General features: G+C 41.6%; 1 protein-coding gene across 1 annotated transcript; it reads left to right on the top strand.

The window, feature by feature from the left end:
• The first annotated feature begins 112 nt into the window (after window positions 1-112).
• Window positions 113-24622, top strand: LOC133489326 (MAGUK p55 subfamily member 7-like). The gene is made up of 18 exons (XM_061798309.1): window positions 113-279; window positions 476-605; window positions 1054-1148; window positions 2892-2972; window positions 4109-4189; window positions 6429-6563; window positions 8310-8391; window positions 9204-9289; window positions 10857-10931; window positions 11346-11542; window positions 11637-11695; window positions 12801-12854; window positions 15331-15504; window positions 19316-19396; window positions 19477-19570; window positions 19701-19809; window positions 21791-21934; window positions 23463-24622. The coding sequence occupies exons 2-18, from the start codon at window positions 593-595 to the stop codon at window positions 23691-23693; spliced, it is 1791 nt and encodes a 596-aa protein (XP_061654293.1). The 5' UTR covers window positions 113-279; window positions 476-592; the 3' UTR covers window positions 23694-24622.
• Window positions 24623-27632: the final 3010 nt, after the last annotated feature.

The following is a 27632-nucleotide window of genomic DNA, read 5'->3' as shown; positions in this document are numbered from 1 at the left end:
CAACCACAATGTTTAATACCTTCCTGACACTCTCAATAAAAGCATTATTTCTTTAAAAGCTACTTCCTCCTCTTCTTTTTTTTTTTTTAATACTGTGAACAAGTGTAGTTTATTGTGTCCTCTACCCGATAATTGCTGTATTGATTGTCTGCTGGCTTGATTTAGGTCAGAGCTGACATCCAGTATGTTGACCGAATAAGAGAGTGTGTCCCAAACTGGCTGGAACTCTTTACAGCTTTTTCTGTGCAAGCGAGAGGCAACCTCGACGGACCGGGACTTGTGAGTGTGATTTTGCAATATTTTGCCTGACTTTACCTTGCATGGACACAGAGCAGCCCTCACAATATAACACGTACTATCAAAATAGATGCAGTAAAGGCCAAAAGTCTGCCTTATCCAAGTAACAATGCAAAGTTTGGATTGAAATGGTCATAGAGATATACATTTACCCAAATGTTGATTATTGTGTTTGCAGTGGACATTAGTAAAGTGCAACTTCACTGCACTCTACATACTGAATGATGAAACTCAAGACACCTCACAATACGATGCAGAGAAGTTCTGCATCAAACATGTTTTCCCCATAATAGCAATGTCACCCAAAAGTGAGTACTAAATTGATCAACAATTTTGCTGTATAGGTTGTTATGAAATTAACAATAAGTCTATGGAATATATTGTTTTTCTTGTGGAAATTTGATATTTGATCAAAGCCAAGCAGTTAGTACGAAACATTTCAAAATTTCGAAATCATTCTGAATTGGACATTTCCAATAATTGTACAGAAGAACATTCCAACAACGTATTCGTGCTGAAATATCTCACACAAACAACAGGGGGCAGTAATATCTCAAACGTTGGTTTGTTTACTATGATCCTGTCGTTGACTGTTGACTGCATATTTCATGATTGTTGATGAAATGATTGTTTTCATTTATTTTCAGTATCATTCCTCAGCGGGAGCAAAAGAGGAATGCCAGAATTGAAGCAGTTTAATAAATGAAATGGACTTCTTTTAAGAGTTGACCCTTAATTTGACTCTGTCGTTATCAGTGATGTCTGGCACTGTCTCACAAACCGACCAAGAGGAGGACTACCGCTTCCTCCACAGCACGTTGATGGAGAAAAAGCTCCACCTACTTTTCAAGGTGATGACACATTTGTATTATACAGATTCTCACACACTCGCTTCATTGCTGACAAAAGGCTTTTTATTATTAGTTTCAATATGTAAACATATGCTATTCTTCTTAAAAGACCATACATGTAGGGTAAAAGGCCCTAAAAATCGAATATGAGGAGGAACGGCAACATTTTATTGTCGGTAAATATTTACATTTTGCAACGAGCTCTTTATCATGGCTGTAGTTTGCAGTGGCGTAAAACTGGACTGTATCTTGCTAAAATATTGAAGTTTGGATGAGTGCGCGACCCATTAATGGGCCATCCATCGGCAAATATCATCCGTCATTCTGCTGATTTTTTGGGCCCCTACTTCAACTTCAATCTATTACAATTTAAATGTAGTGATATTTAAATAAAAACAGTTGAAGTAATTGAACATAATACACCCGTATTTTCAACTTAGGTAGTGTGTATCCAATAGCTGTCAAAATGTACTGTTAACCAAGGATTCCTTCGTTTTGCATTCACATTGAACGCACAGTTGGGCATTATGAATTATACCCATGTATTGACCGGGACGTCATGATAATCCACACAACCTAAAGTCACAGTTTGGTAAAAACACAGTGCAACATAAATCAGCCATAAACGTGACAGTTTAAATAAGGCACACATTCAACGAACTACTGCTAACATAAACACATGTGTGGCAAGGGTTGACATCCTTATAATCCTTACAAATGCAATAATTCAGTGCATTGCACCTTGCAATGTATTCTGGGAACCACGTAGCTTTACCGTAATCACCATAGATATTATCCCCAGCATGCCGAGTGGCATTGGCCCCGTGAGTGATTGATGACCTTCCTCATTGTCATTCACGTGTTCGAGTCAGCATCCAGTGTCTGCTACTGCTCTTTGGAGCAAAGGGCTTCAAGTCACATATCCCCAGCGCCTGCTTCTCGGGTCTCGTTTTTGCCACTCACCATCGCCATAATGTGATCAGACAGGCAGCTATGACACGAGCAGTGTACCGACGGCGACGTTAGTAGGGGCAAAGTGTCGGCACGTTCGATGTTTGCGGACGGCGCGAAAACGCTGCGTGTTACTTATTCCTGTGTGTCACTTGAAGCACTGCTGCATTTATTTCATGAAAAGGACTTGTACAACCACACTTTAGTTGGGATTTTTTGGGACACTGGATATTTGTCTTTGATTTTATTCATTCATTTTATTGTGTCTCCTCTACAACATATTTTATTAACAAATGGATAAAAGATATCAATGTCCTGAAATTGTAAGTGAAAATGCTATATCGGGATTTATAGGGCACCCAAAAAAGGTTATGTGATTCATCATCTATATTTTTTTAAATTACTCGTCCGATTAGTCGGTCATCGAAAGAATTTTCTGCTAAACATCGGAATCGGCATCTGCCTCGAAAAAATTCATATCAGTCGGGCCCTAGTTTAAATTGTATTAGGGTGACTGATCGCATAGGCGTCCAACCGCCTAACTTGCTTTTATCATGTGCACAAGTTTTCTGCGGGTACTCTGGCTTCCTCGCATGTTCCAAATGCATGCATGTTAGGTTCATTGCAGACTCGAAATGATCGTATAGAATAGATATAGTGTGTCAATGTTTGTTTGTCGCTCTGTGCCCTGCGATTGGCTGGCGACCAGGAGGACAGGGTGTATCTGTTGCATTCAATGCCCATTTTGCGCATGGAGAATCGTCACTGATATACTTGGAACCGGCTTTGCAGATCCACGAGCGGCTGCGGCGCTTTGTGAAGCGAGGACCCGCCCCCGTCGTCCAAGAGCGTGCAACCAGTCTGGCCTCGCATGTAAGCGACTCTCCCCAAACATCTTTTGCAGACAATCACACTGCTTCGAGATGACGAGACGACTGCAGAGGCATCGGGAAAGATTTGTCATGGTTTGAATAGTTTCCTCCTCTGTACAGATCAATTTACCGGCACACCGAAGTAACGAATGGGGCGCGGAACTTTAAAAGGAAATTGTATCTGTAAACTCTGAATTGTGTCTGGAAGCAGATACAGCGTCATTTGTGATCTGGATGCGGTGCGTTCGGTCACTGAGGACAGTGCGCGGACTGCTAAACTCATTTCGTGTAATGTTTCACTTTGGAGGAATAGAATTAATTTCACATTTAAGACCAAGTGACAGCGCCCACACACACACACACACACACGCACACGTTTATTCAAAGTGGCACACCCCACCTGTGACGCGCGTCATCTTTCAGAGCCACCTCTTATGTTTTATTTGCACTTACCTATACAGTCAATATTCTTCCATCCTCTCTTCCTGTCATCAACCAAAAGAAATACGGACTCCGTTATCTCAAACAGGCCTTCCCAGCATGTGTCCTATTCAGCCTATGTGTAGTAACCTCTGCCATTTTTCCATACTGACCATCACGTCCTATCCTCGTCTCACTCTTTTTTGCTTCTGATTTGGTCCGACAGCCACTCTCCGCCTGGCTTAAATCATCAGGACCAACTAGAGTGGCCAAAACGTGGGCCTGTTTCCCCTCAGAGACGCTCCTGTTTGCTCACAGTGGAAACTAATGACCTTCATGCTTTGTGTCTCAAGAGTGTGCCTGGACATCTTGAAGCAGTAGAAGTCATTAACAGTAACACGCTTGACAAGCCTGTCGGTCAAGGCTGCTCCTTTTTATCTGTCGCCGCAGCTGTCGCGCAGCCTTGCAGACGCCCGAGCTTAGTTTTTCCTACAGTGGCCAACATGAGTTGCAGCGAGGTGAACGGGGCCGTTGAAAACGCTGATGATGTGTCAGTGTCGTCTGAGTTTCACCAAACCTTCCGGTTTCCGCCTCGCCCATTTTGCACCTCGAGTTGAGTTGAATGCAAGGCTCCAGCCGTACGACAACTGAGCTTATTCATGCTGAATTCTGTGATTCCAATTCTACGTATCCATTCACTGTTTTTTCTGTTTCCAGTTATTCGAAGATCTGAGCCACCATAAATGGAGAGAGGACGTCAAAGAACTTTTCGCCCTCTTTTCTAAACCTCACTTCAAGGTGCGTTTTACACCAATGAAGCTGATCTGAGCAGCTTTCCCCCCTAAAATACTTTTCCTTAATGTCAAGAATTAAATGTCAATTCAATACTGTGGTACATTCAGGTGATCAATGGAGTATGGGACTCAGCCTATTTATTTAGGATCCTCAATTAATGCAGTCACAACAAACTTTTAAATCTCCTTTATCCGTCAATTATGTGACCGACGAGGATGCCGAGAGAGGCGAGCTTGTTATTTTGCGATCAACAATTGCAGTTCTTTTTTGTTTTTACCAACCAAAGTCATTCCTTAGTTGCTTCAAACCTAGTCAAAGAAGTATATACAGTACGTATGCATGTCTCGCTTATGGTGGCGGAGGCACCTTTTCTCACCAAAACAACAAAGTCAATGTTGTCACGATGTCATGGCATTGCTGTAAAATCGTAGCGCCGAGCATCCAATAACGCACTGCAGAGTTGCTGCGCTCTCCTCTCCAGTCGATTCTCCACTTCAAAATAGTACAATGGGAAACTGGGAAAACCGGGCCATATTGAACAATGGGCTTCTTCTGTGGCTCTTGGCCATAGGAGATACATTTTACATTTATTTGATGATGCAGCACAGCAAACAGTGTGTTTATTTTAGTACTAGTAACTAGTATTTCCTTTACTGGTTAGTTTATTTTTCAAGGTGACCTTCAAATGCAGCATTATCAAAGCGAGGGACGTATAAGGATGTATAATGACGCGGGCATTCCATCCATGACAGTGTCGCAGACATATACAACAGCTTAATGGTGAATGAACAATTGAAGCATTTAACAAAAAACATTGTTAGTGTTCAGAGCTGAGACGCACACAAGTGAACGCTTTTAACTGTTGGTTTCCCTTTTATATGGGTCATGTGAAGTGACAAATGTGTTCAAATTGATTGCTCCTCTTCCTCCAAATGAGAGGCTGCTGTCTTCGATCAAGCGCAACCTCTCAGTTGTGTTTATTGGTGTTAACTGATGCGGAGGCCTATTCAGACACATGTCCAGACTCACACAATTGTCCTGAGTGAACTGAGACCTAGCAGGTTTGTTTGAACAGTCTTAATGACCTGCTTGTTCTTGGCAGAAGCTCAGGTACGCACGCATACTAAGGAGAGACACCGCAGTTTTTTTTGTTTTTTTTTGAAAACTCGATTGTAGCGACAGGCACACGTCTCGGGTAATGGCGGTGTGTTGATGGACGGTGGGATAACAAGCACAGCAACTGACTGAGTCAAAGGTACTGAGTTCGCTGTTCCTGATTATAGGCACATATTTAAAAACTATTTATGGCAATAGTGACATTTGCATGGACTACTTTCAATACAGAACATTTTTCTGCAACAAACCCAGGATCTTTGACGGTGCAGGAGTTCTTCCAGGTGGCCCACAGGCTGGCGCCACATTCCAAACACAATCACATTTGGCACATTGTTAACAGAAAGTGCTGCATTTGCCCTAATGTGCTGTAAGGGATCCGACAGGCCAGGAGAACACGTTCAAATGTTTGCACCGAGTCACCTCCCGAGCACCTCTGATTCGTCAATAAGGTTTCCTGGAGTTGCACCTGCCGCCTTTTTGTAAGCTGACCCAATTCTAATTCACATGCCGACAGGTTCGAAATATCTAGACTAGAGACACTGACAACAACTTTTTGTAAGCGTGCCCAAGTGTGGGAGGTGGACCCCCCCGCCCCTCCCACCCAAACCAGGCAGGGATGAAAACTGGTTCAGCGATTTCCATGATATTGTTTAACATCCTGTATATGCAATGTGGAAGAACCCATCAAATCTTGGTGCAATTCTCCGGGTACTCCGAAGAACACGTCCCAAAAACACGCGGGCTTGGTTCACTTCAGACTCCCGTCGGTGCGAATGTGAATTCGAATGGTTGTTTGTTTCTCTGCGCCCTGCGATTGGGCTGGCGACCAGTTCAGGGTGTATCCCGCCTCTCGCCCACAGTCAGCCGGGATAGGCGCCAGCACCCCCCGCGACCCGCGTGAGCATAAGCGGTATGGAAAATGGATGGATGGATGTAAAACAATGGTACAGTCCCATTTGACATCTTCCTCCTTGAACTAAGAACTAAGTGCACCAACACTGACAAGAAATATGCAGATTATGACCTCATTTTATGTTCAAAATGACTGCCTTCCTTTCTTTATCATACAATATTTCCAGAAAGATCACTTTCCACGTGTTTTTTTTATTTTGTTATTGTTGTCCAGAGTCTTTTGTACATCCATGATGCAGTAGCTCAGAGGGATTATGAGCCTACTCTGCCACGAGTGCCTGACGGCATAATTGACGAAGAAGAAGATTCAGTCAAGATTGTCAGTCTGGTCAAAACCAAGGAGCCACTGGTCAGTTGTTACAAGTCAATGTACTCTAGATTTGACATATAACAAGAGTCATTTCTGCTAAAATTAAGTTATTTCTTAGGTAGAATGGAATTTAAGTACAACCCCAATTCCAATGAAGTTAGGATGTTAAATAAAAACAGAATGTTCAACCTAAATTCCTTTGCAATTGTACGTTGAGGAACATTGTCCTTAAACTGTTGGACTATTTTGTCACGCACTTGTTCACAAAGAGGTGAACCTCGCCCCACTTTGCTCGTGAATGACTGAGCAATTCAGGGAAGCAATCATGGCACCCACCTGTTCCCAATGAGCCTGTTCACCTGTGGGATGTTCCAAATAGGTGTTTGGTGAGCATTCCTCAACTTTTTTGCCACCTGTCCCAGCTTTTTGGGAACGTGTTGCAGGCATAAAAGTCTAAGTTCACGATTATTTGCTAAGATCGATCAAGTTGATCAGCCACAGCCACATACTACGATAATTGTGCTTAAAATTGTACCATATGTTCTGCAACAAGACATTCAAAGGCAATGTAAAGCTCAGGTGGTCAAAGTGGACAGCTGCAAAGTGAAAGCGATGCATCCCACGACCTGGGAAGCAGGCACAAAGCGAAGCAGAAGGAAATGTTCTCTCACCGATGTTGTACCGCAGTAAAAATGAAATGAAAATGAAAATCGGTTTATTTTGATCTCATGTGATACACAGGAGAGTTTGAGTAATCCGTCTGGTCAAAACTGTTGAACTCACTCGTTCATTTCTTAGCATTAACGTTGACTGAGATCATTCCTCTGCTGCGTCTGATATTAATTAAGTTCCAAGGCTGGTCTTTAATCATGACTAATTTTCTCGGTCCTACCAGAACATCTTATTCCGCCTCGTTCCAAAACTATTGTCACTTGTCTGGAAATTTCCTGGATCAGGTGGAACTGGACTGAACAGGCATGAAAGTTCAAAGAACGCAAATCTACCAAGGCCACAATGTCCTCTAAATTTCTTATTTTCCTTAAAATAAAAAGGACCTGAATTTTGTGGATTTAAATGCGGATCAAGGACTATATGAAGTACTTATAGTGATTGTCTGCTGTGAGTAACATTGACCAGATTTTCTTCCATGAGCAGGTCCAGTAGTTCATTAGAAAATCCCAGCAACATATTTAATCCCCATGGATCCTCATTATTTGTTTCTTTATCATATAGTCCTACTTCCCATTAAATGTTTTTGACATCTGTTGACAGGATTTTTAAAAAATGGTTATGCTCATTATAAATATACTTCTTCAAAGTGAATTTACTTAGCAATATGAAAAAAATATGATGACCATTCAGGCTAAATTGGATAGTCGTAATTCACCTCACGAGTGTTGTTTTCTTTGCTGTGCGAGAAAGGATTGAAACCAATAATGGGGAACATGAGTTTGTATTGATCCCAAAACCTAATTGGAAAGTGCGTGACCTTTGCCTGGCTCGTTTGGATCGATTCAACATGTTTCAGTTTTCCACACGACGGGACTACACTCGAGTCTGGGCTCATTGTCGTCAAGTGCGCAAGATGCATTTTCCAATGTCTATTTAGAAAAATGCAGATTTGGATAACGTTATCCAGTGGTTTGTGTGTTACATTATGACAGCTGTCCAAATGGTCCCATCTTGATACGAATATTCTTCATTGGAATGAAGCTCAACATGTTACTTTCACGATCCGTCGTTGAACTTATCGTATCTGCTCCTCCACATATCAACAACCTTAAGGGTGCTACAATTAAGAGGGATCAATCCACCGGGGCGATTGTTGTGGCGAGGGTCATGAGAGGAGGTGCTGCCTACAAGAGTGGTAAGCTTAAGCACGGCAAGTTCCTGAAAGTGTCAATTATGCGTGTTGCACAGTCCAGCCTCCAAATTCGAATCTGTTGCGGCATCCCGGTTGACTCCAAACTTGTTATTTCCGGTGAAGAAATACGTTTGTTGTTCTTGGTGGGTACATCTTAAGCAATGTTTGAAACGTGACTAGCAATAAATCGTCAGAAGTGTTCTTACTGTTCTAGTTTTTGGTGTACTCAAGACCTGTTGTAGACTGCCGCAGTTTCAAAAAAAAAAAAAAGATGATAGAGTCATGGTAGTAGAGAAAAAAGGAGAAGCTCGGCTACCTGTTAGCTTATCTGGTAATGAAACTCTTGTCATTTTTCTGCACAAACATGCAACACAACCAGCTGCTCTATTCCGTTCCATTTATTTCATCTCCCGATGTCCGTGGCTCATCCATACACTGTGTTCACCACGGACAAAGATTTGCCATCGTAAATATTGGAGAAGTTTAAACTGTTTGATTGTCGGCTCTGACTGTTTTTCGAGCAAAAACCACTCTGCACACACGTACCCCACACTGCAGGATTGTCACTCAGGATCAACTTTTAGAGACAAAGGGGGATAGAAATGCTCCAATTTTGCCCGATCACCAGTACGTGTGTAACCCGCTACATCCCAGGAATAATAATGCTTCGACTTTGATTTTCATTTAACCTCCGAGGCATAGTTTTTTTTTCCCAGGATAAAAACAAAAAATAGAAATGTGGTTCAAGAAAGAACACCTTTGGAGGGTCCAATGTACTTTATTGCAGTTCATGAAATATCTGTTTCACTGCGAAGGGCTGATTCATGAAGGAGATGAGCTAAAAGAAGTCAACGGCGTCTCACTGGATCGCAGGAAGCCAAAAGAAATTCTTCCTCTGCTGGTTAGTCTCACGGCTTTTTCGTGCTTTATGTTTACATTGCGCTATTTTTACTTGAAAGTGTCTCCCGAACCCGCAATGGGCAGTGGGGTTAACTTGGTTGAAATATGGCAGGCTTTTTAAAAACACTTCTCTGCGATGTGTCACATTTACAAGACCTTTTTTGGCCTCTTTAAAACAGTCATTCTCAAAGTGTGGTATGAGCACCACTAGTGTTACATGACCTCCCTCTAGTGGTATCAGAAAGAATCACTGAATTAAATGTTCAACCTTTGCTCAATGTTACAGTGGCTTCTTTTTAAATCCAGTACATTTGTTATGTATAGTTCACATGTATTTTTAACTTTTAATTACATTTGCCATTCATCTTTTGGAAACTTTATTCATTTAGGTACAATTTTTATTTAATTTATTTACAACAAAGTTGAATGATTTCTTTACATTTAGTGTTAATTTTTAAAATTTAAAACAGAAGTACACAGCACGTTTGCTTATGGATGACGTCTGTCCAATGAGTAATCCCCATTTGGCCCGTTGGATAGTGCTTTTGAGAAAACGATATTGTAGTTGTGTAATGAAACAAAATGTCTCATTGAGTTTTTATAGGTTTTGGACAACACAACACAGACCAATGAAGTATTTCCTGTTTTGGCTACACAAACATGTGTCAGTAAGATTAATTTCATGTTAGTTTTTTTTTTCTTCTTCTTCTTAATGGATTCAACAAAAATATGAAATTACAATTTTGAAGCTACGCAGCCAATAAATTGTTAGCTCTGAGTGGACAAAAAACATTTTAATGGATTCTGAAACTTAAAAGAATATGCCAAGAAATTGCCATTTCTCATAATTTGCATGAAATATGACTGACCTTTAATGTGTATTATTGATCTAGGAAAATGCAGATGTTTAGACGTAAGGCAAAGGAAAAGAATGATATGGATGGAAAATATTTTAGGAAGCCCACATTTAAAAAAAAAAAAAAAAAGAAGAAAATTTGTTACTTACAAGTTAGACAGAAATCACCTGTTGGAGTGCTGAAGATATGTTTGCGTGTTACGTTTTATGTCTGCAAGGATAGAATCAGTATTTTAATATAACATTTCAAGGAAATATGGATCACAGTCAACAATTCTTTTGTCTTGGAGTGCATATGGCAGATTGTAGACAGACATGTTACACCACACTCTCCATAACCATGATCAAAAACACCAAATTCTTTTTGAATAATATTTGTTTTCATATCTGCAGTAGTCTTATAGAAACTATGCCAGGTTACATTGATGCGGGCCAAACACTTTACAAAGACCCTTGAAATATTATTTCCTTAATTTCCCCCCCCATCTGTGGGTACTATTTGACTTTTTTTGTTGACATTTCTGATAGATCGAGCGAGGTCTGCCTGATTTTTTTTTTTATGCTAAGCTAACGTCATCCAGTTGCACCTTCACGCCCTTTCGACCAAACACAGAAGGCGTATCGATCGACTCGTGTAACAAAGTAACAAAGCATCCAGAAATATTTCCCAACTTTTGATGCGTTCCTTTAATGTGTCACTAACTGTGTGCAGGCACGCTCCCGGGGTGACGTTACATTCACAATTGTTCCTGCCTTCTCCAAGCAAGACGTGTCAGTCAATAAAAAGGTACAATTGATGACATATTCCCTTGTGGTATTTCTTTTGCATGAGCCCTGCATTGTGGTGTTATGTCAACAACTGCCCATCTGGTTACAGTAAGCGGAGATTATAAAATTGCTCATGTCGTGCGTTTGGTGCTGCGACATCTTGACAGCCTGTTCAGTGACGTCAACAAAAGACCACCATGCATTTTGTATAAGGTTGATACAATTTGTGGAAACTCTTAAAAAAAAAAAAATCTTTTTTCAAAATGGATCCATTGCAATGGACTAAGACAAATCATTGTCAATGAATACGGTTATTTCTCTACGTCACGCTGACATATGTGAAAAGGATCAAATGATGAAGTGCTCATTTTCCAAATAAGGAAAGAGATACCTCTAAATATAGATATTGCGATATTTATGTCTTTTTTCCTAGCCGTTTGTAAGGGCTCTCTTTGACTACAACCCACGTGAGGATCCCGCTGTCCCATGCAAGGATGCAGCAATTGCTTTTAAAAGAGGCGACATCCTCCAGATTGTCACCATGGAGGATGACGCCTGGTGGCAGGCCTGCCGTGCGGGCTGCAGGAACACGCGAGCGGGGCTCGTCCCCTCACAGCAGCTGCAGGAGAGGTGATGTTTTTTTTTCCATATTTGACTCATTCGCTTTACCATTTTGCTTTTATTTCTATTTTACCAACCACCGATTGCATTTAACAATCTACAGGAGAGTTGCACTACAGCGACCCCAAACCTTGTTCCAGCACCAGCGAGTCAAGGCAGCAGGTGAGCAGCGAACATTTTGGTGAAACGAGCAAAACGCTTTGAAATTCCGCCCAGCAAACTAAATGCTAAAGCTTGGCTTGTGGGGGGAAAGTTCAGGTCAGAGGAACACCTGTTCCGTTCTACTCACTGTTGTGTTTTCCTCCACATGCGCCGCAAAAGAGGGCAAAGGTAATGTCGGTTTCCTTGATTACATTTACCTGCACAACTGATTGTCAATCTAAAATCCAGAGTCGAAGCGATCCATTTTGTGATGCTGCTTGACTTTCTTCGAAGACAACTGAGACACGCCAAATGGAGAGAGAACAGGAAGTTGTTAGAAGAGCGCTCCTCTCACCTCGTCATGCTTCGCAGGCTTTGCTGTGATTCGCAAGTGCACTGCAAAAACTCTAAATCTTACAAAGACTGTCTTATTTCTAGTCAAACCTAATCTAACTACACTTAAAATCAGATTTGCTGCAAGCTAATTTGTACTTGAAATAAGTACCCCAAAATATGTCAGTGGAGTCATTTTTCTTTCTTATTATAATGCCAAATTTTTCGACTTATTTCAAAGGAAATTTTGCTTGAAACTTTTGAGGTGATGCGTCTCAAGTGTGATGAGTCGTATTTTAAGTATAATCAGATTAGTTCATAAATAAGAAATAAGGGCAGAGTTTTGGAATTTTGCCAGTGTGAATGCGTGTCTGTCGGCAAGTAGTAAAAGAACATTTAGATCTTTGCGGTTGCCTGTATTGTTTACGTTGTTATGCAACTTGGTTGTAAGAATTTAAATAAATAAATAAATAAATAAATAAACACTTTTGGGGCCTTCGGCTTTTCGGGTTCTGCTGTCCGTGTACATTTTAGGACACCGTTTGACTTGACTTGCCAAAACAAATCATCTTGCAATGTTCCCACTCCATTTTTCCATCATGTGGAGGATTCTGTTAAATGTTTCAACCACTTTGTAAGCTAGTTAATGTTTCTAAATTCTGGATAGCATCTCTCAATCCAACTATTATTAGAATTTCCAAAGCAAAACAGTTGTACATTTGAGTTAGAACATGTGCTAATACTTGAAGCGTGAAATTTCAGAGGTTTATGTTGATGATTTCCCCCGCTCTAGTTTTTCCAGTCGAGGAGGATGTTGACTATGGAGCTATAACTGGAATCCACATCGGTAAGATGTTTGACTTGTTCCACATAAATCCCACTGATACTGGAAAGAGGACTCGTGCAATAGAACACAATACAGGGTCGGGGCAATTGGACAACAACAGTCACCAAGAAAAACAGATGCATGGGGCTGCTTGATCTGATGAAGCATTTTATGGGTTTAACGATTTAAAGGAAAGGACAAGGACAGCAAATGTGGTTGGAGCCCACCAGTTTCCCCATCTGTCTTCATTGCAAACGATGCTTGTGCCAATTGTCATAAGTGCACATGAGCAGAGAAATATTGTCATATTATAACTATGTACAACTGTACAGTATATTATAACTACGTGCAAATAGTAGTGTGCATTTTATCTGGTTTCAAGACAGATGGGTCCAAGAGTCTGCCGTGGACTCATCCAGTACTTTTTATTCGGTTTTTGGGGGGGTTTAGTCAAAGTACATCATTCTCTTGTCTGACTGGAATGTGAATGTTAATATGAGGTGACAGCTTTGCATATTGTTGCAAAAGAACAAAGTTTAGCACAATCAACAGGTATATAAAAAAAGAAAAATCTGGCTTGCAGCACTTGCGGAAATACACCATAAGTTTAGTATACCTTTATATTTTTGTTTTTACATTTAATGTATGCAAATGCACTCTGTGCAAGTGGCGCACTGAGCGTATATGACGTGGCGGAAGAAGAAACTGATTTGCTCAAGGGTGGGCGGTCGAGTACGTTTATACGCAACTGCAAGCAGACCTCCACGGGCGGATGATGTAAAGTTGGCGAGGGAGGAGATCACAGATGTGCATCATGACGAGGGCACTCGGAAGACCACAGATGCGCCATCTACGAAAATAGAGCCGTAAAGACGCTCCTTGGTTTACAGCAGTTCAGTTCCATTCCACTGATGGTGACGCAACCTGAATTTATTGGAAGTAGGAACATGCTGTAGTCTATCACTAACTTATGCTAACGCAATAGTAAATAAAGACAGTCCATTTTTGTATTAAAAACGCATAGATCATACATATTCCCCCAAAAATACGATATATATATATATGACGATAAATGAGTGGCTTCCTGTGCCGCAATTTCGGATTCTCAAGCCCTGGCTTTCGTACCCTCGAAATGTTGTACTGTATGTGGAGAACGTCCTAAACCGAGGACACTCTGGATACTGTACTGTATATTGGAGTAGCTTTAACAATTGGAGAATTTCCTCCCCCCCCCCCCCCCCCCCCATCTACAATTGTAGCTCTAGTTTTATGAGCGTTTATGCTCGGTGACAGACGGCGATTGCACTGCCACAGTGACTCAAAACTGACAATAACAAAATGTTTTCTTCGTAGAATTGTTTGGCTCTGAGCAATAGTGTCACTTTGTCAGATCTTTAACTTTAGTGGCATGTTAACAAAGGTTTGAAATCTCCACTCACCGTGTCATGGTGCAAGGGGAGGAAACCGACCGATACGCTTACAAAGTCAAATTAGAGCCCAAGTCAAAGAAAGCCTGGCATCGCTGCGGCGCAGTACTTCACGTCACGAAAGAGAGCGTGCCGACAAAGACGGGCCAAACCACAAGCGCGTGGCAGACGCTGGCTGTCAGACTTCGTACAAATCACCGTTGGCACACTTTTATTCCGGGGGGGGGGGGGGGGCTGATCCCCCTGTTGTCATTTATTCACTTTGTTTTTTATGTGTCCAAGACTGTTGACTTAACATTCTGCTTGGGAGCAGATTTTAGGTGGTAATGGTCCGTTAGGTTACTGTATCTTTTTAAACGGGTCTTTAGGTCACGTTTGTATCAAAGTTGGATAGCCACTTGAAACTCGAAACAGTTGGGTAGGTCCACAAGTATTGGGGCAATAGAAGTGTTTGTGATTGCGCATTTATTTTTCCACCACAGTGGATTCCAAATAAAACAATGTGATTAATGAGTAGATTTAATCTTTAATTTAAGAGGAATTACAGCCATCATATGCAGATTACCTCAATTTCCAGCGGCTCTCGGTTCAGTTGGAATAGGCTCCGATCATGAAATAATGGAAATCAAAAGTACAGACACAGAGGTGAGGGGGCATGGAGATTTTTCCTTTAGGTTGAATGTTCTTGTTTGCCTTTTGGAGCACATTTTTTTCCAAATTTAGCTACATTGCAAGTCCATTGATTAATGCCTACAATTGCGTGTGAAATCCCGCCAGAATGCTCTACGAAGCAGTTCTTTGGACTGCGGCAAGAAAAGCAATCGAGGGGACGCTTGCAAATGTAACATGGCGATGCTGCTCTGTGATTTCTTGAACCTAGTTTGCCCAAAGTCACCTGCGACTCCAGCTCATCCATGACTCATAACAGGATCGATCAATCGATTAATGATGGCTATGTATGGATGGGTGGATTGAAGTGGTTAACCCACAGCGGGGCTCACCAGTTGATTGACAAAGCTCAAGGTCTCTCTCTCTCTCTCTCTCTCTCTCTCTCTCTCTCTCTCTGTCAGCTGGTTTAAGACGAAGTTTCCGTTTGGGCAAGAAGAGCAACTGGGCCAAAGAAGCAGCTCGGTCCAGAAGGTGGAGCTCAGGAGTTCATGACTCCATTTGTCCACCTACCTACATAGAGATGATCCCATACCAGAAAGATCCTAAAGAAAGACACCGTCTGGTGGTCTTGGTTGGTAAGTATGAATGAAGCTTTGGTACAGATTCCTCAAGAAGGTTTTTGTTTTTGTTTTTGTTTTTTTTAACAGTGAGACATTGAATTTGTTTACAATTAACTGCATATATTTTGCCACTGCATTTTGACCCCATGTGATCCCATTTGCTGCAAAGTACAGCTGAAATTGATCAAAGGGGAGAATCAGGCATTGATTAAGATGTATTGCTTTAGAATTTAAGAATGATCCTTTCCCATCAGAACCAAATAAACACTTTCAGAAAACATCAGGTCAGAATAGTTGTTCTTATTTTAAATTGCTCAGTGGCCCACCCCAGATTCACTTCTCTGGCAAATCTGCAGGTCTGCTCTGTGTATTTTTGAGCTCTCGCTGTCCCGAGGGAGTTTACACTAAGCCGTGCATCGTGATAGTCTTTTTAACGTCAACCCAACTGTGGGTAATCGCGAACCGAGGGAACACACAACAAACAGGAAGAGTTTGTACAGTGCCTTCAGAAAATGACATCAGGGGAGGAGGAAAAAATCGCAAGCAGGGGAGAACACCAACCACAAATATATTCGTAGCCCAACAGGAAACAAAACATTAACAAATCCATACATACATATTATTGATCACATTTTCTTACAACAGGCGTTAGTGTCAAGTGGCTCATGCAGTAACTTGTCCCCTGACTGTGAAATGAAAATGATTTTTAAAAAAGTGAGACCAGGATAAAAATGTCTCAACTTTCTTCAACAGTAATGTGAAAAAAAAAATGAAATCTTTTAGCTAGGGGAGGTAAAAATAAACAACGGAGAAGGTAGTTGCACAAGTGTGCACACCCTGTTATAACTGGGGATGTGGCTATGTTCAAAATTAACCAATCACATTCAAACTCATGTTAAATGGGAGTCAGCACACACAATTTTAAAGTGCCCTTGATTAACCCCTAGCAGAAGCCTGCAGATTTTGTGCTGGCAGCCTATCACTGACTGGTATTTGGAACTGCTCATAATTCCCTCCACCTTGACTAAGGTTGTTGTGTTGCGACAAACATACTTTTTGGAATTAGCGCCAAAAGGTTCAACCCGTCATTGGACCATAACAGATTTTCCCAAATGTGTTTGAGAGATTCAAGTGTGATTTTTTTACTTTGTAAGATGCATAGCTCAGACATACGTGTACAAAGACGACAGGTGATTGTTGTCACATGTTCTAAACAGTCAGTACTTGCCAGAAATTCCTACAGCTACTTCAAAGTTGCTGTCGACCTCTTGGCATGTTGGCAGCCTCCCTGACCAGTTCTCTTCTAGTCTATTATCAATTTTGGAGGGACTAGTTCTCAGTAATGTCACTGTTGGGTTATCTTTTCTCCACTCGATGACAACTGTTCCGTTATATTTAATAAAAAGAAATTGCACCTCCTTCTGATTGATACCTTCGAACGACGAGCTCGCGCCGATGCTGCGGATTTGTGACGACATCAATTTCAGGAAAACAGTTGAACTTTATCTGGGGTTAATCAGAGGTACTTTAAATAGTGGTAGGTGTCAGATAAGAGGGTGTGCACACTTGTGCAACCAGATGATCTCATTCCTTTATTTTTGCTCACAATCTATTAAATATTAGATGTTTTTCTTTCAATTGAGTTGTACAGATTATAAGTCACATTTTTTTGAAATGATTCCTTTGTCTGATTTTTTCTTTTAATACCACAAAAATCTGGAATTTGGACAGGGGTGTGTGGACTTCCAATACCTCACAGATTCTCCCAGATTTCTCCCAGTCAGCCAAGTGCTCCACCGTCGAACTGGAATAGCTAAGGTGCCTGGATTTGAATCTTTTTGAATTGCTTTGGATCCCACTTGCACTCTGGACTGGATGTCACTGTCTTGCACTCAAGGCCAAAGGCCGTCATTAAGAATTTTGCGGCTTTGAGAGATACGGACAGGAAAGCCAATATAACAAGGATACTTAAAGTAGGAGCAGACGGATAATATTCGAGCAGGTTGGCGCTGAGCGTCGTGTAACTTCAGGAAAAAGGTCAGCGGACACAATCTACATGGCCCGATGTGGCTTCCTCTCTGGGTCTGCGGAGCCACTGAGAAAGGGCGGCGAAAGGCTCTTTTGTAATGTCCTGAGCCCATTCAAGACTGTGATGGAAAAGGCAGCTATGTCAGGAATCCTCCTCTTCATATGTGCTCCAAGGAGTCTGATGCAATCGAGGCCTGCAGAAACCTACTTGAGAGGAAAATCCCAGATGCTACTGTGTGCATCCTACACTATAATGACATTGATACCATGTAACTTTGCAGATGTTACATTTATGCGCAATGCTATGGATTTTCCAGAGGGTATCGGGGCATTAATCGTGGCACAGGCAGACAAAAAAAAAGTCACAATTCTCAGACTAAAAACAGCGTGAAATCAGAGCTCTGTCTGTCTGACTTCTTTTATTTTGATGGCAAACACAGATGTGCCACTATGAACACCAAATGTGTGTGACGTCGGATTTAGTGTTGCAGAAACCGCTAGTGCACATTGATAGATGGAATAATTATATATTCATATTGTACACTAATTCTGCACAATGTTAAGAGATCCAATGTATCCAATCCACTCGATCAAAGATTGCGTTTCTAATGTTCAGTTTAGTTTTTTGTTGTTGTTGTCAATGTCTATTATTATTGTTGTCGTTTAGCACTGGTGTGGAAGTGCGCTGTATCTTACGGACATCTGTTTCTAATATCTTTGTTTACCTTTCAAGCGACAGGAGTCGAATCATCTGACGCAGGACAACAGCAGTGCCACACTGAAAAGAAAAATAACAGGAAAATTCTAAAAAAAAATAATACTATGTGGGTAAAATCCTAATCTTACAAGAATTAAGTCATATTTTTTAGACTAAAAATCAATCAAAGTCAAAAGTGAATGTACAAATGACTTAACATTGTTAGACTGTTGTTTCATTATTTGAAAAACTTATACTAATCATGACTTGTAAAAAAATAAAATAAAAATAGTACTAATATTATATTAGTTTTTGGGATAGTATTCTTTATTTCCTTGGAGGTTTGCAGTGTGGCTATGGTTCAGTTGTGGGGAGCATTACTGCAGTGAGAGCCGTGTAATAAACTGTGTATTCTTGCGATTTTTTTTTTTTTTTTCCCAGAACATTAGAATGTTTTCTCTCCAAATTAAGACTGTCACATTATTTATTTTTCAGTGTGGCCCTAATATTCCTTCGTAGATACATCCCTCATGTTGTGGTTGGCGAGTGTGTACACTTCTTTTGTGGTGTGCATCGTATTGCCAACCCTCTTGATATTTTGTCTCTCTCCTCGACTCTTTGCCTTTGTGGAAGTGTTCACCATTTTTGAACTCAGTTGGGTTTGTTGGCATAGTTAATAGAAATGCAATTGAATTGAATTCCCTAAACGTCAGTGGTGGGCTGTGCATTTGAGACTCGCCCCTTTAGTGGAGACTTACCCGACTTAATATCGCTACTATCATATCACAATTATAGAGACCATGAATGATACACAAAAATGATGCAATAAAACAGCATGAAACTGTGCCACATAAATCATCTGAAGCTACGCAATGATATGTATCTAATAAGATGACAAAATAAATAAAAACCATCATTCTAATGGTGGGGGAGCGGTTGACACATCCGCCTCACAATTTGGATGTCAGCGTGGCATCTTCAAGTTCTCCTTGTGCCTGTGTGGGTTTTTCCGTGTGTACTCCAGCAGTTTTTGCTGGCCCTGACTGTCCACCACTCGTAAACATCAATTATGCAGCAAGTTTTTTTGCTCTTTGTCTCGAGGGCCCAGCGGCGTTGGCGTTAACGAACTGAAGAGGAGGCTCCTGATCTCAGATCCTGACCTCTATGGTATAACCGTACCATGTAAGGCGTTTTCCTCCTGCGAGTCCTTTTATTATTGGGACTGCCTGTTGTCATCATCTTGCCAACATTTTCTCTTCCAGACACCACACGAGAGAAGAGAAGCCAAGAGACCGAAGGGATGGATTATCATTTTGTATCGGTCCACAAATTCGAAGAGGACATTCTCAACCGCAGGTACATGCACGTTTCCTCTCTCAAGTCGTTAAATTGTAGTCTGCCATGTGTGCGGGTCATTCTATACTGTTCATCTGTGTTTTAAAAGGTCATTTTGTCCTTGTCTGCCAATGTTAATGTCTGCCTTCAGGTTTATAGACTATGGGACATACAGAGGCCACTACTATGGAACGAGTCTGGACTCGGTTTACCGTGTGATGGCAGAGGGCAAAGTGTGCCTACTGGATGTTCACCCTTGTGTAAGTAATGAGCTACACTGAAAGGAACGCCATAATGTTTACTGTATACTCGAACTAAAGGGACAGCGGATTCTGCCTGGACAATGACTCGCTTTTATGATGTATAGCAGTGGATTTTTTATTTTATTTTTTAACAGCAAGGCTAAGCGCTCGCAAAGATGATATCGCTCTCTTTCCACAGTGAAAATGTGTCTTTGATCATGACATATTGGACCAATGCTAAAACAAAAACCGAACAAGGATTCCACAGACGACAGACATTTCCATCAGAAGTATCAGGAACTATTTGTTCTTGGTTCGTGGAAGTAAAAGGTTCCAATCCGATATGTTCAGCGCTACAGACCCCACCCCAAAGGCCTCTCGAAATGCCCCCTCCCCCCCCCCCCCCCAACCCCCACCGATGACAGACTTGCAATCTCGCTTTTCAATTGTTACTTGTCACACAAGTTTAAAAAGGAGTTTGAACACTGTTAAAATGTAAAAACTACAAACAAGTTTACATGAACTTTGTTGACTAACGACACTTACACAATGGTAAGACTGTAATCTTTCATTATTTTGTTTTCTTCTAAGGTCCCATACCATCAATTTTTTTTATAATCTTTGAAATCCTTTTATCAGGTTTGCGAGATAATTTGGATTGCAAATGGTTAGGATGCCCCTTTTCAACCTATTCTAGTTGATCTCTTACGCCTGGCGTTTGAGACTGCCGGATTTCTTATTCATATTCAAAATGTAAATCTCTGCTTTGATTGGATGGCTGATATCTCTCATTTAAATATGGAAAGCAGTGTTGCTCTGATTGGTCCTTGCCGTTATATCAGCGACTCTTTTGGCAGCCAAGCATTCATAGCGACATCGCGAATATGCAGGAGAACATCGTATAACCCAAATCTGAAATTGGGTAAGGTGAGATCATCCTCCATGACATTTGTCGTCCAAATTCCAAAATTTCATGACATATTAATATATAGGCCCCTTAGGAACTTCAACTTTAGAGTTTCCATCATAGTTGTACAGCCCCGATTCCAATGAAGTGGGGACGTTGTGTTAAACATAAATAATTAAAAAACATTTTCAACGGGAGACAGGTCTGGACTGCAGGCAGGCCAGTCTAGTACCCGCACTCTATTACTACGAAGCCACGCTGTTGTAACACATGCAGAATGTGGTTTGGCATTGTCTTCCTGAAATAAGCAGGGGTGTCCATGAAAAAGACGTTGCTTGGATGGCAGCATATGTTTCTCCAAAACCTGTATGTACCTTTCAGCATGAATGGTGCCTTCACAGATGTGTAAGTTACCCATGCCATTGGCACTAACACAGCCCCATAGCATCACAGGTGATGGCTTTTGACAGTCCGGATGGAAACTGTATTTACTGACATCGGTTTTCTGAAGTGTTCCTGAGCCCACGCGGTGATATCCTTTACTCATCGATGTCGATTCTTGATGCAGTGCCGCCTGAGGGATCGAAGGTCACGGGCACTCGATGTTTGTTTTCGGGCTTGCCGCTTACATGCAGTGATTTCTCCAGATTCTCTGAACCTTTTGATGATATTATGGACCGTAGATGATGAAATCCCTAAATTCTTTGCAATTGTACATTGAGGAACATTGCCCTTAAACTGTTGGACTATTTTCTCACGCACTTGTTCACCAAGAGGTGAACCTCGCCCCATCTTTGCTTGTGAATGACTGAGCAATTCAGGGAAACTCCTTTTACACCCAATCATGGCACCCACCTGTTCCCAATGAGCCTGTTCACCTGTGGGATGTTCCAAACACGTTTTTGATGAGCATTCCTCAACTTTCTCCGTCTTTTTTGCCACCTGTCCCAGCTTTTTTGGAACGTGTTGTAGCCCTAAAATTCTAAGTTAATGATTATTTCTAGAACTGTTTTCTTTGCTTCATTTGTTTTTTTTTTTGTTTTTTTTTTACAACAAGCCCAATACCTATTTGTTTGCTCTTTTTCACACCAGAAACTGAAGCGTGTCTACACACTTGAATTCAAACCATTCGTGGTATTCGTGAAACCCCCGCATATCGAGGAGTTGCGCCTCACCAGGAGAAGAGCGAAATTCATCTGTGCTGAAGAGGACCCGAACCAAGTCAGGATGTTCTCAGTAAGAAAAATACAGAATGCGTGGCCGCCCTGGCTGTTGTGTGCAGTCGGGTGCAAGTCTTGGGCCTGTGCAACGCAGGGCAATATGAGGTCACAAAATCTGACCTCATTCCATCATCGATGGACACCAAACACACCCATCGTGCACACACCTTGCACATGATTGACATATAAGAGACAAGGGCGTCATTAGGCTGCTTGGTGGGTGGTATAATGCGTATGCATTTTGTTAAGATTTTATCTCAAATGAGTATGTGCGTTTTTTTGTTTTTTTTTTATTACACAATGATGTACTGTATAACTGTGTTGGAATATTAATGAACATTTTATTCTCAGAAAATAGAGTGTGTTTGCATATGTTTGGGATAAAAAGGGCAGAACAGAAGAAAAAAAAGACGTTTGGCCTCTAATTCAAGCAGTCTTCATCAGTTCATGCAAGGAAAACTCAACTATTTATGCTCCAACTTAGAGGCATGCCGGACACACCACGTATGATATCATTCTTTTGGAATGCAAAAAAGGTGAGAGCCATTAAGCCACCTGGCCGAGAGGTCACGACTCAGCTGTCTATCTGCACCGCCAAAAGAAACAAAAATTCTGGACAGGGAAGACAGATGGTTTGAAAGAGGAGTGAGAGAGGTCATACACACAAAGGTGGAAAAACCATCGCTTACCCCATGGAAGAGGGGGCTTACGAAATCACATATATCCCACTTACAATGCTGTCCTTTCGTCCATTCCAAAGAAACTCAAAACTCTGGCTCCAACAAATAGCACGGCTTCCTTGACCGTTAGGCAACTCCACGACCACTTTACAACTGAATGGATTGTGAATGAGGGAGTTTCAACCCAACGACTCTCGTGGACTGACAATGACCTCTCAGTCTGGCTCGCTCCCTTTTTTTGCATTCCAAAAGAATGATTCCAAATGTGGTGTGGGCCATGCCTCCAAGATGGAGCATAAATAGTTGAATTTTCCCCACACAAAAACTAGCTAGTGCGTCCTAACTAAGCTTTGTTGCATGGACTGATGAAGCCCGCTCGGATGAGAGGCCAAACGTCTTCTAAGACGAAGAGAACAGTCCAGTTACAATCGATTCGATGCCCTGAGAAAGTTAAGAAATTGTGATTTTGACGCACCGTTACACCCTAAGACATTACAGATTTTTAATTGGCTTGTTTTAACCGCCCCCCTGAGGGTGAGCATAATTCCTAACCTGTGACGAAAACAAGTTTGACCCTCCTGGTATAGATGAATGTTTGTGTGGATCTTCCACATCTTGATACCTTTCTAAAACTACTTCCTGAGGGATGTTTGCTCACCTTGAGGCTAGGCCACAGCTTTCTTTCTTATCATTATTCCATCACCAGGACCTTCATGGTACTTTGACCTGCTTCAATTCAGATCCCGTTCTTCTTTTCGTTATTGAACTCACCAATCACATCCTGTGCGAAGGTTAATTGACTTAGCGATAAGCAAATCTATCACCCTTAAACGAAATAAACAGTCGGGTGTTTTCTTTCCACAGGAGGATGATTTTGAAGATATGATTCAGTTGGCCGAAACCATGGAAGCCCAGCACGGTCACATGTTTGACAAGGTGATCGTTAATGGAGACCTCACCACGGCCTTCAGAGAGCTTAAGGCGGACCTCCAGCGGCTTCAAGAGGAAGACGTCCGCTGGATTCCCGTAGAGTGGTTTTGCTCCTCGCCAACTAAGGTGAGGAGGAGCTGTGGTCTTCTGGCAGGCTGGATTTGAACTTGAGGTCACAGGGGAATGATGGGAAATAATACACCATAACACCACCACTTATAATTGTGTTAAATCAGTAACACAGTGGTTAGAGACCGGGCCAAACCGAGAATAGCAAAAATCCGGCACAATTCTTGGATAAAACTCCAGTAATTGCTTTTGTTATTGGTCGCCCCCCGCCCCCCCGAAAAAAAAAGAAAGAACTAATCGGAGGAAATTTTTTTTTAAATAAATCTGCGAATAGGTGACTCCGCGAGGGCTGAACTGCGAGTATGCAGAGGTCCACTGTACAATACTTTCTGCTTGTAGTATAATTCATTTGTGTCGTATTTGAAAAGTTTTCCCATTCGTAAACAAGGCCTGTGATCATCGCAGGAAGAGTGTTCCATAGTTTTCCCTGAACATATACGTAGTTAATTAGGTAACCAGACGACTCCTGCCTTTTATGTCGCAGTGCCAGTTTTCTCTTGGCATTTGACTGAAATAACGTCGGCTCGAACAATTATATTGGAAAACAAAAGTTGGGAGGAGTGGTTTTGGGTGGGATTTGCAGAGCTTGCGGCTGAGCGTAACCTTTCCCTGCCAAGTCGCAAACATTTGCATGGAATTTTTATGACAGCTGCTGCACTTCAATTAACATAATGTCATGTGCACGAGAGAAATATTATTAGTAGCAGGTGTAGAATTTAGAGGCATAAACAAGAAAACAGTCCCCCAAGTCCTGCAGAAGACCGTGCTCATTCCATTTAATATTGCATGGGGAGTATGAGGAGTCTTCTAAAACTTTCTACTAAGCGGTCTTTTACTACTGTACTTTGTTTGTAAATGTTTTTTTACATTGTATTCATGTAAAAGGACATTTAGTTACCTTGTGTATGAAATGTGCTGTATAAATAAAGCTATCTTGCCTAAAAGTGTTCATGTTGGACCTGTCAAAAGAAATTTGCTCACTCGTTGTTGTCGTGTCCAAAAATTGGGCCTTTGGTCTAGCAAACGTTACTGATCCTATTCACAGGAGCTGCCTCATGGAACTCTTCCTGGTGCCTGGATTCCTTCACTCGGTTATTGTTCTCCTTTTGAATGGCTAAATGAAGTGGTGAAGTGGTGGGCGTGTTGGCGCAGTGAGGGCGTGCCCAGGGAGATAGGCTTGGTGGAGTGAGATTTCGGTGTCAAAAAGTCTGTCTAAATTTGTGCCTACCGGGACCACGTCTGTCTTTTGGCACAGGTGATCTAACGCGATATTGGTGAATTTGATCGGTGCACATGCAGGCACACCGATATGCGCGCTCCTTGGACGTGTGTGGTGGATGACAGACTTATTTCAAGAGCGGGCATCGAACACTCTGAATCATTGCAGAAATCAATTCTTTGCGTGCATTATTATTATTGTCATTTTTCTTAATCATCCCACGTACTGGCTGGTACGCAGCTAGGGGGGTGTGGGGGGGGATGGGGGTTGGGGGTAATGGACACGAACGAATGATAGTTGGTTGGGATGTTCATGTTTGGACGTATTAAAGTCACCAGCTCTGTCTGTAACATTGTCTGTTGCCACACGGCCAGAGCGGTGACAATGCTCCAGTCGCACACAGATCACTGCGTCCTCTTCCGCATATTGAGAAGTCTCCATGCCATACTATTGCGCTGCTTTTAAAGGGAATGACAGAAGCTGCTTCGATTGGACGGGATTTAAGTTGGCTGTCAATACGCGCAGCCGTCCAGGTTTTAAATGTGCTGGGGGTACGCCGGTCCACAAAATGACCAAAACCGGGTCCAGCCCGCCTCCTCGCAGAGTTTACGCTGAACGCAGCGCTGGATTTAACCTAGTCACAAAAACCTTCAGTATTTAAGTGGTAAGAAAGATGGCGGGGTAGCGATACATTAGTTGCGCAATATGTCTGATCCCCAAAACGCTCCAAACAATCTGTCAGAAGAAAAATCTCTCAGCTGCCAGACGGAAAGTCCGATTTCAGCGCAACGTGGCAGCGTAAGTTCATCACGACACTGACAATCTGCAGGCGCCCTCTGAGATCATAACGGTGCCATGAAGACAGCGGCCCCATCCAGTGAAAAGCCGCTGTTGTATGTTCGCTGCAGCTCCAACTTCAAACACTACACAGAAAACTATGATGTCAGTGGGTTTCGGATCATTTGGCTCAATCCTGCTCAAAAGTAGGAAAAAACAAACAAGATTAATGTTAAACAATACGTTCACCATTGAATGATATTAAACACAACTTACGACAATGGGGCCTGAAAGTGTAAAAGATTTTCTGTTTTGTGTAACAGAATAATAAATAGATTAACATGAAAATGTGTAACCGCAAAGGAGAAGAGCCTTATTCCCTTCTGCATATTCTGTAGTTTTACCGCTGAAGTTTGGCTCACAATTGGGCCCGTCAGCAAACTGAAGATAGATGCTGCTGTATTAATGTCACTGCATTAGTTAGGACTGCATGTCTCTTGTTGCATTAATCACTCATGCACAGAAAAGAAAATCATGGCTCAAATGAGCACTGTCGGTCGCAGCAGCTTGGCAGGCAAGCTACAAGAACTGAATATGGAAGAAAGAAAAATAAAAAAGAAAAAAAGACAACTTCCACTACTCTGGAAATACTTTTTACAAGATCTCAAGTTCTTCCACACCAAACTCATCAAAATGCCAGGCATGTGCACAGACATTTTTGGGGACAAGTGCTAAAGCCAAAAAAAAAGGCCTCCATCACCAAAATTATTTGTACAACTAAGAAAAGTGCTGCCTTTAACTTGGGTCAATAAGTGAATAATGCTTTGGACAACTTGGAAGCATAGAACTATCCAAAAAGTATTGTGAAGGTGCAAAATGGAGATTCAGGGAAAAACTAATTCAAGAATGTTAAGCCTGACCCATATTTAATTTCAAAGTTGAACAAGAGGGAGCGGCTGAAGAATTGTGTCCATAAAGTGTAAAAACACAATTCATCAAAATGAAGGTAAACTCACAATAAGCAGACTTTCGCCAAAACTCCTGTAATATCTCCTGAGATATGAGATTGTACAGAACCCAAGTTGTTGTATTTTCTTTTTTTTTTTGTCAAAACATACAAAGCCTGATCCACACTTTAATCTCTGTTTGCCAAAAATATGTTTTCCTATAACCTTCCCCATTTTTTTGTAATTTTGACAGTCAAAAGACAGCAGAGGAAAGTACGATGGTGCTTTTGCATAAATGTGCTGACAGATGTGCACAAATCTCAAGAAAAGCTAGAAAAAAAATGAAAGCTCTTTTTGAGGGAGGTGTAGCGACAGAAAACTGACAATTGCGCAAATACAACATAAATGAATCCGTTTGAAAAGTAAACCCTTTAGCCATTTCTCAGTGAACATGAGAACAATTCTCAGCAGCATTGCAATATCAAACGCAATTATTTGAAGAATTTCATTTTTGTGAGCTGAATGTCAAAATTTGCAACAGGTGCTTGATCCTTTATTCGACCAATATGTTTCCAATGACTTGATTCTATGCCTTTCTGTGATTCTTCGAGTCTCTCTCTTGATCTGCTTGTTAGAGAACAGGTTATGCAAATATTTCATTTTAGGTTCCTCCAGAAAATGTATCCGAAAGCTGTATATCCGCCACCTCCGACATATATGTATATAAGTCAAGTACGTTTTCATCAAAGTAGGCGTGGAAGAGGGTCTCGCCCAGCTTCCAAATGAAATTCAGGTTTGTAAACCCGCGGTTATGACTAACAGGTCCCAGTAGATGGCGGCGTTGCATTGCCTTGAATTTGAGATCAGCACAGCTTTTGAGTAGAAGCTAAAGATTAGGGTGTGAATCTCTGCTTGTCACGTCAATTATGAGGAGAAATGTAAAGTCGTTTCTGGCACCTTACACTCGAACGGCGTACGAGTATGGTATAAAAAGTACACGTGTATATGTGTGCTGGTATATGAGTCTACGGT

The sequence above is a fragment of the Phyllopteryx taeniolatus genome, chromosome 14, assembly GCF_024500385.1.
Source record: "Phyllopteryx taeniolatus isolate TA_2022b chromosome 14, UOR_Ptae_1.2, whole genome shotgun sequence".
Classification (NCBI taxonomy): Eukaryota; Metazoa; Chordata; class Actinopteri; order Syngnathiformes; family Syngnathidae; genus Phyllopteryx; species Phyllopteryx taeniolatus.
Note: the sequence above shows the minus strand (reverse complement) of the source record. Positions and strands in the feature narration are given on the sequence as shown.

What these genes read in the sequence shown, in the direction of transcription:
- LOC133489326 (XM_061798309.1), top strand. An exon ending in CCAGCGAGTCAAGGCAGCAG is followed by an intron (nt 11,696 to 12,800) that starts GTGAGCAGCGAA and finishes CCCCCGCTCTAG; the next exon opens with TTTTTCCAGTCGAGGAGGAT. An exon ending in TACTGGATGTTCACCCTTGT is followed by an intron (nt 19,810 to 21,790) that starts GTAAGTAATGAG and finishes TTTTCACACCAG; the next exon opens with AAACTGAAGCGTGTCTACAC.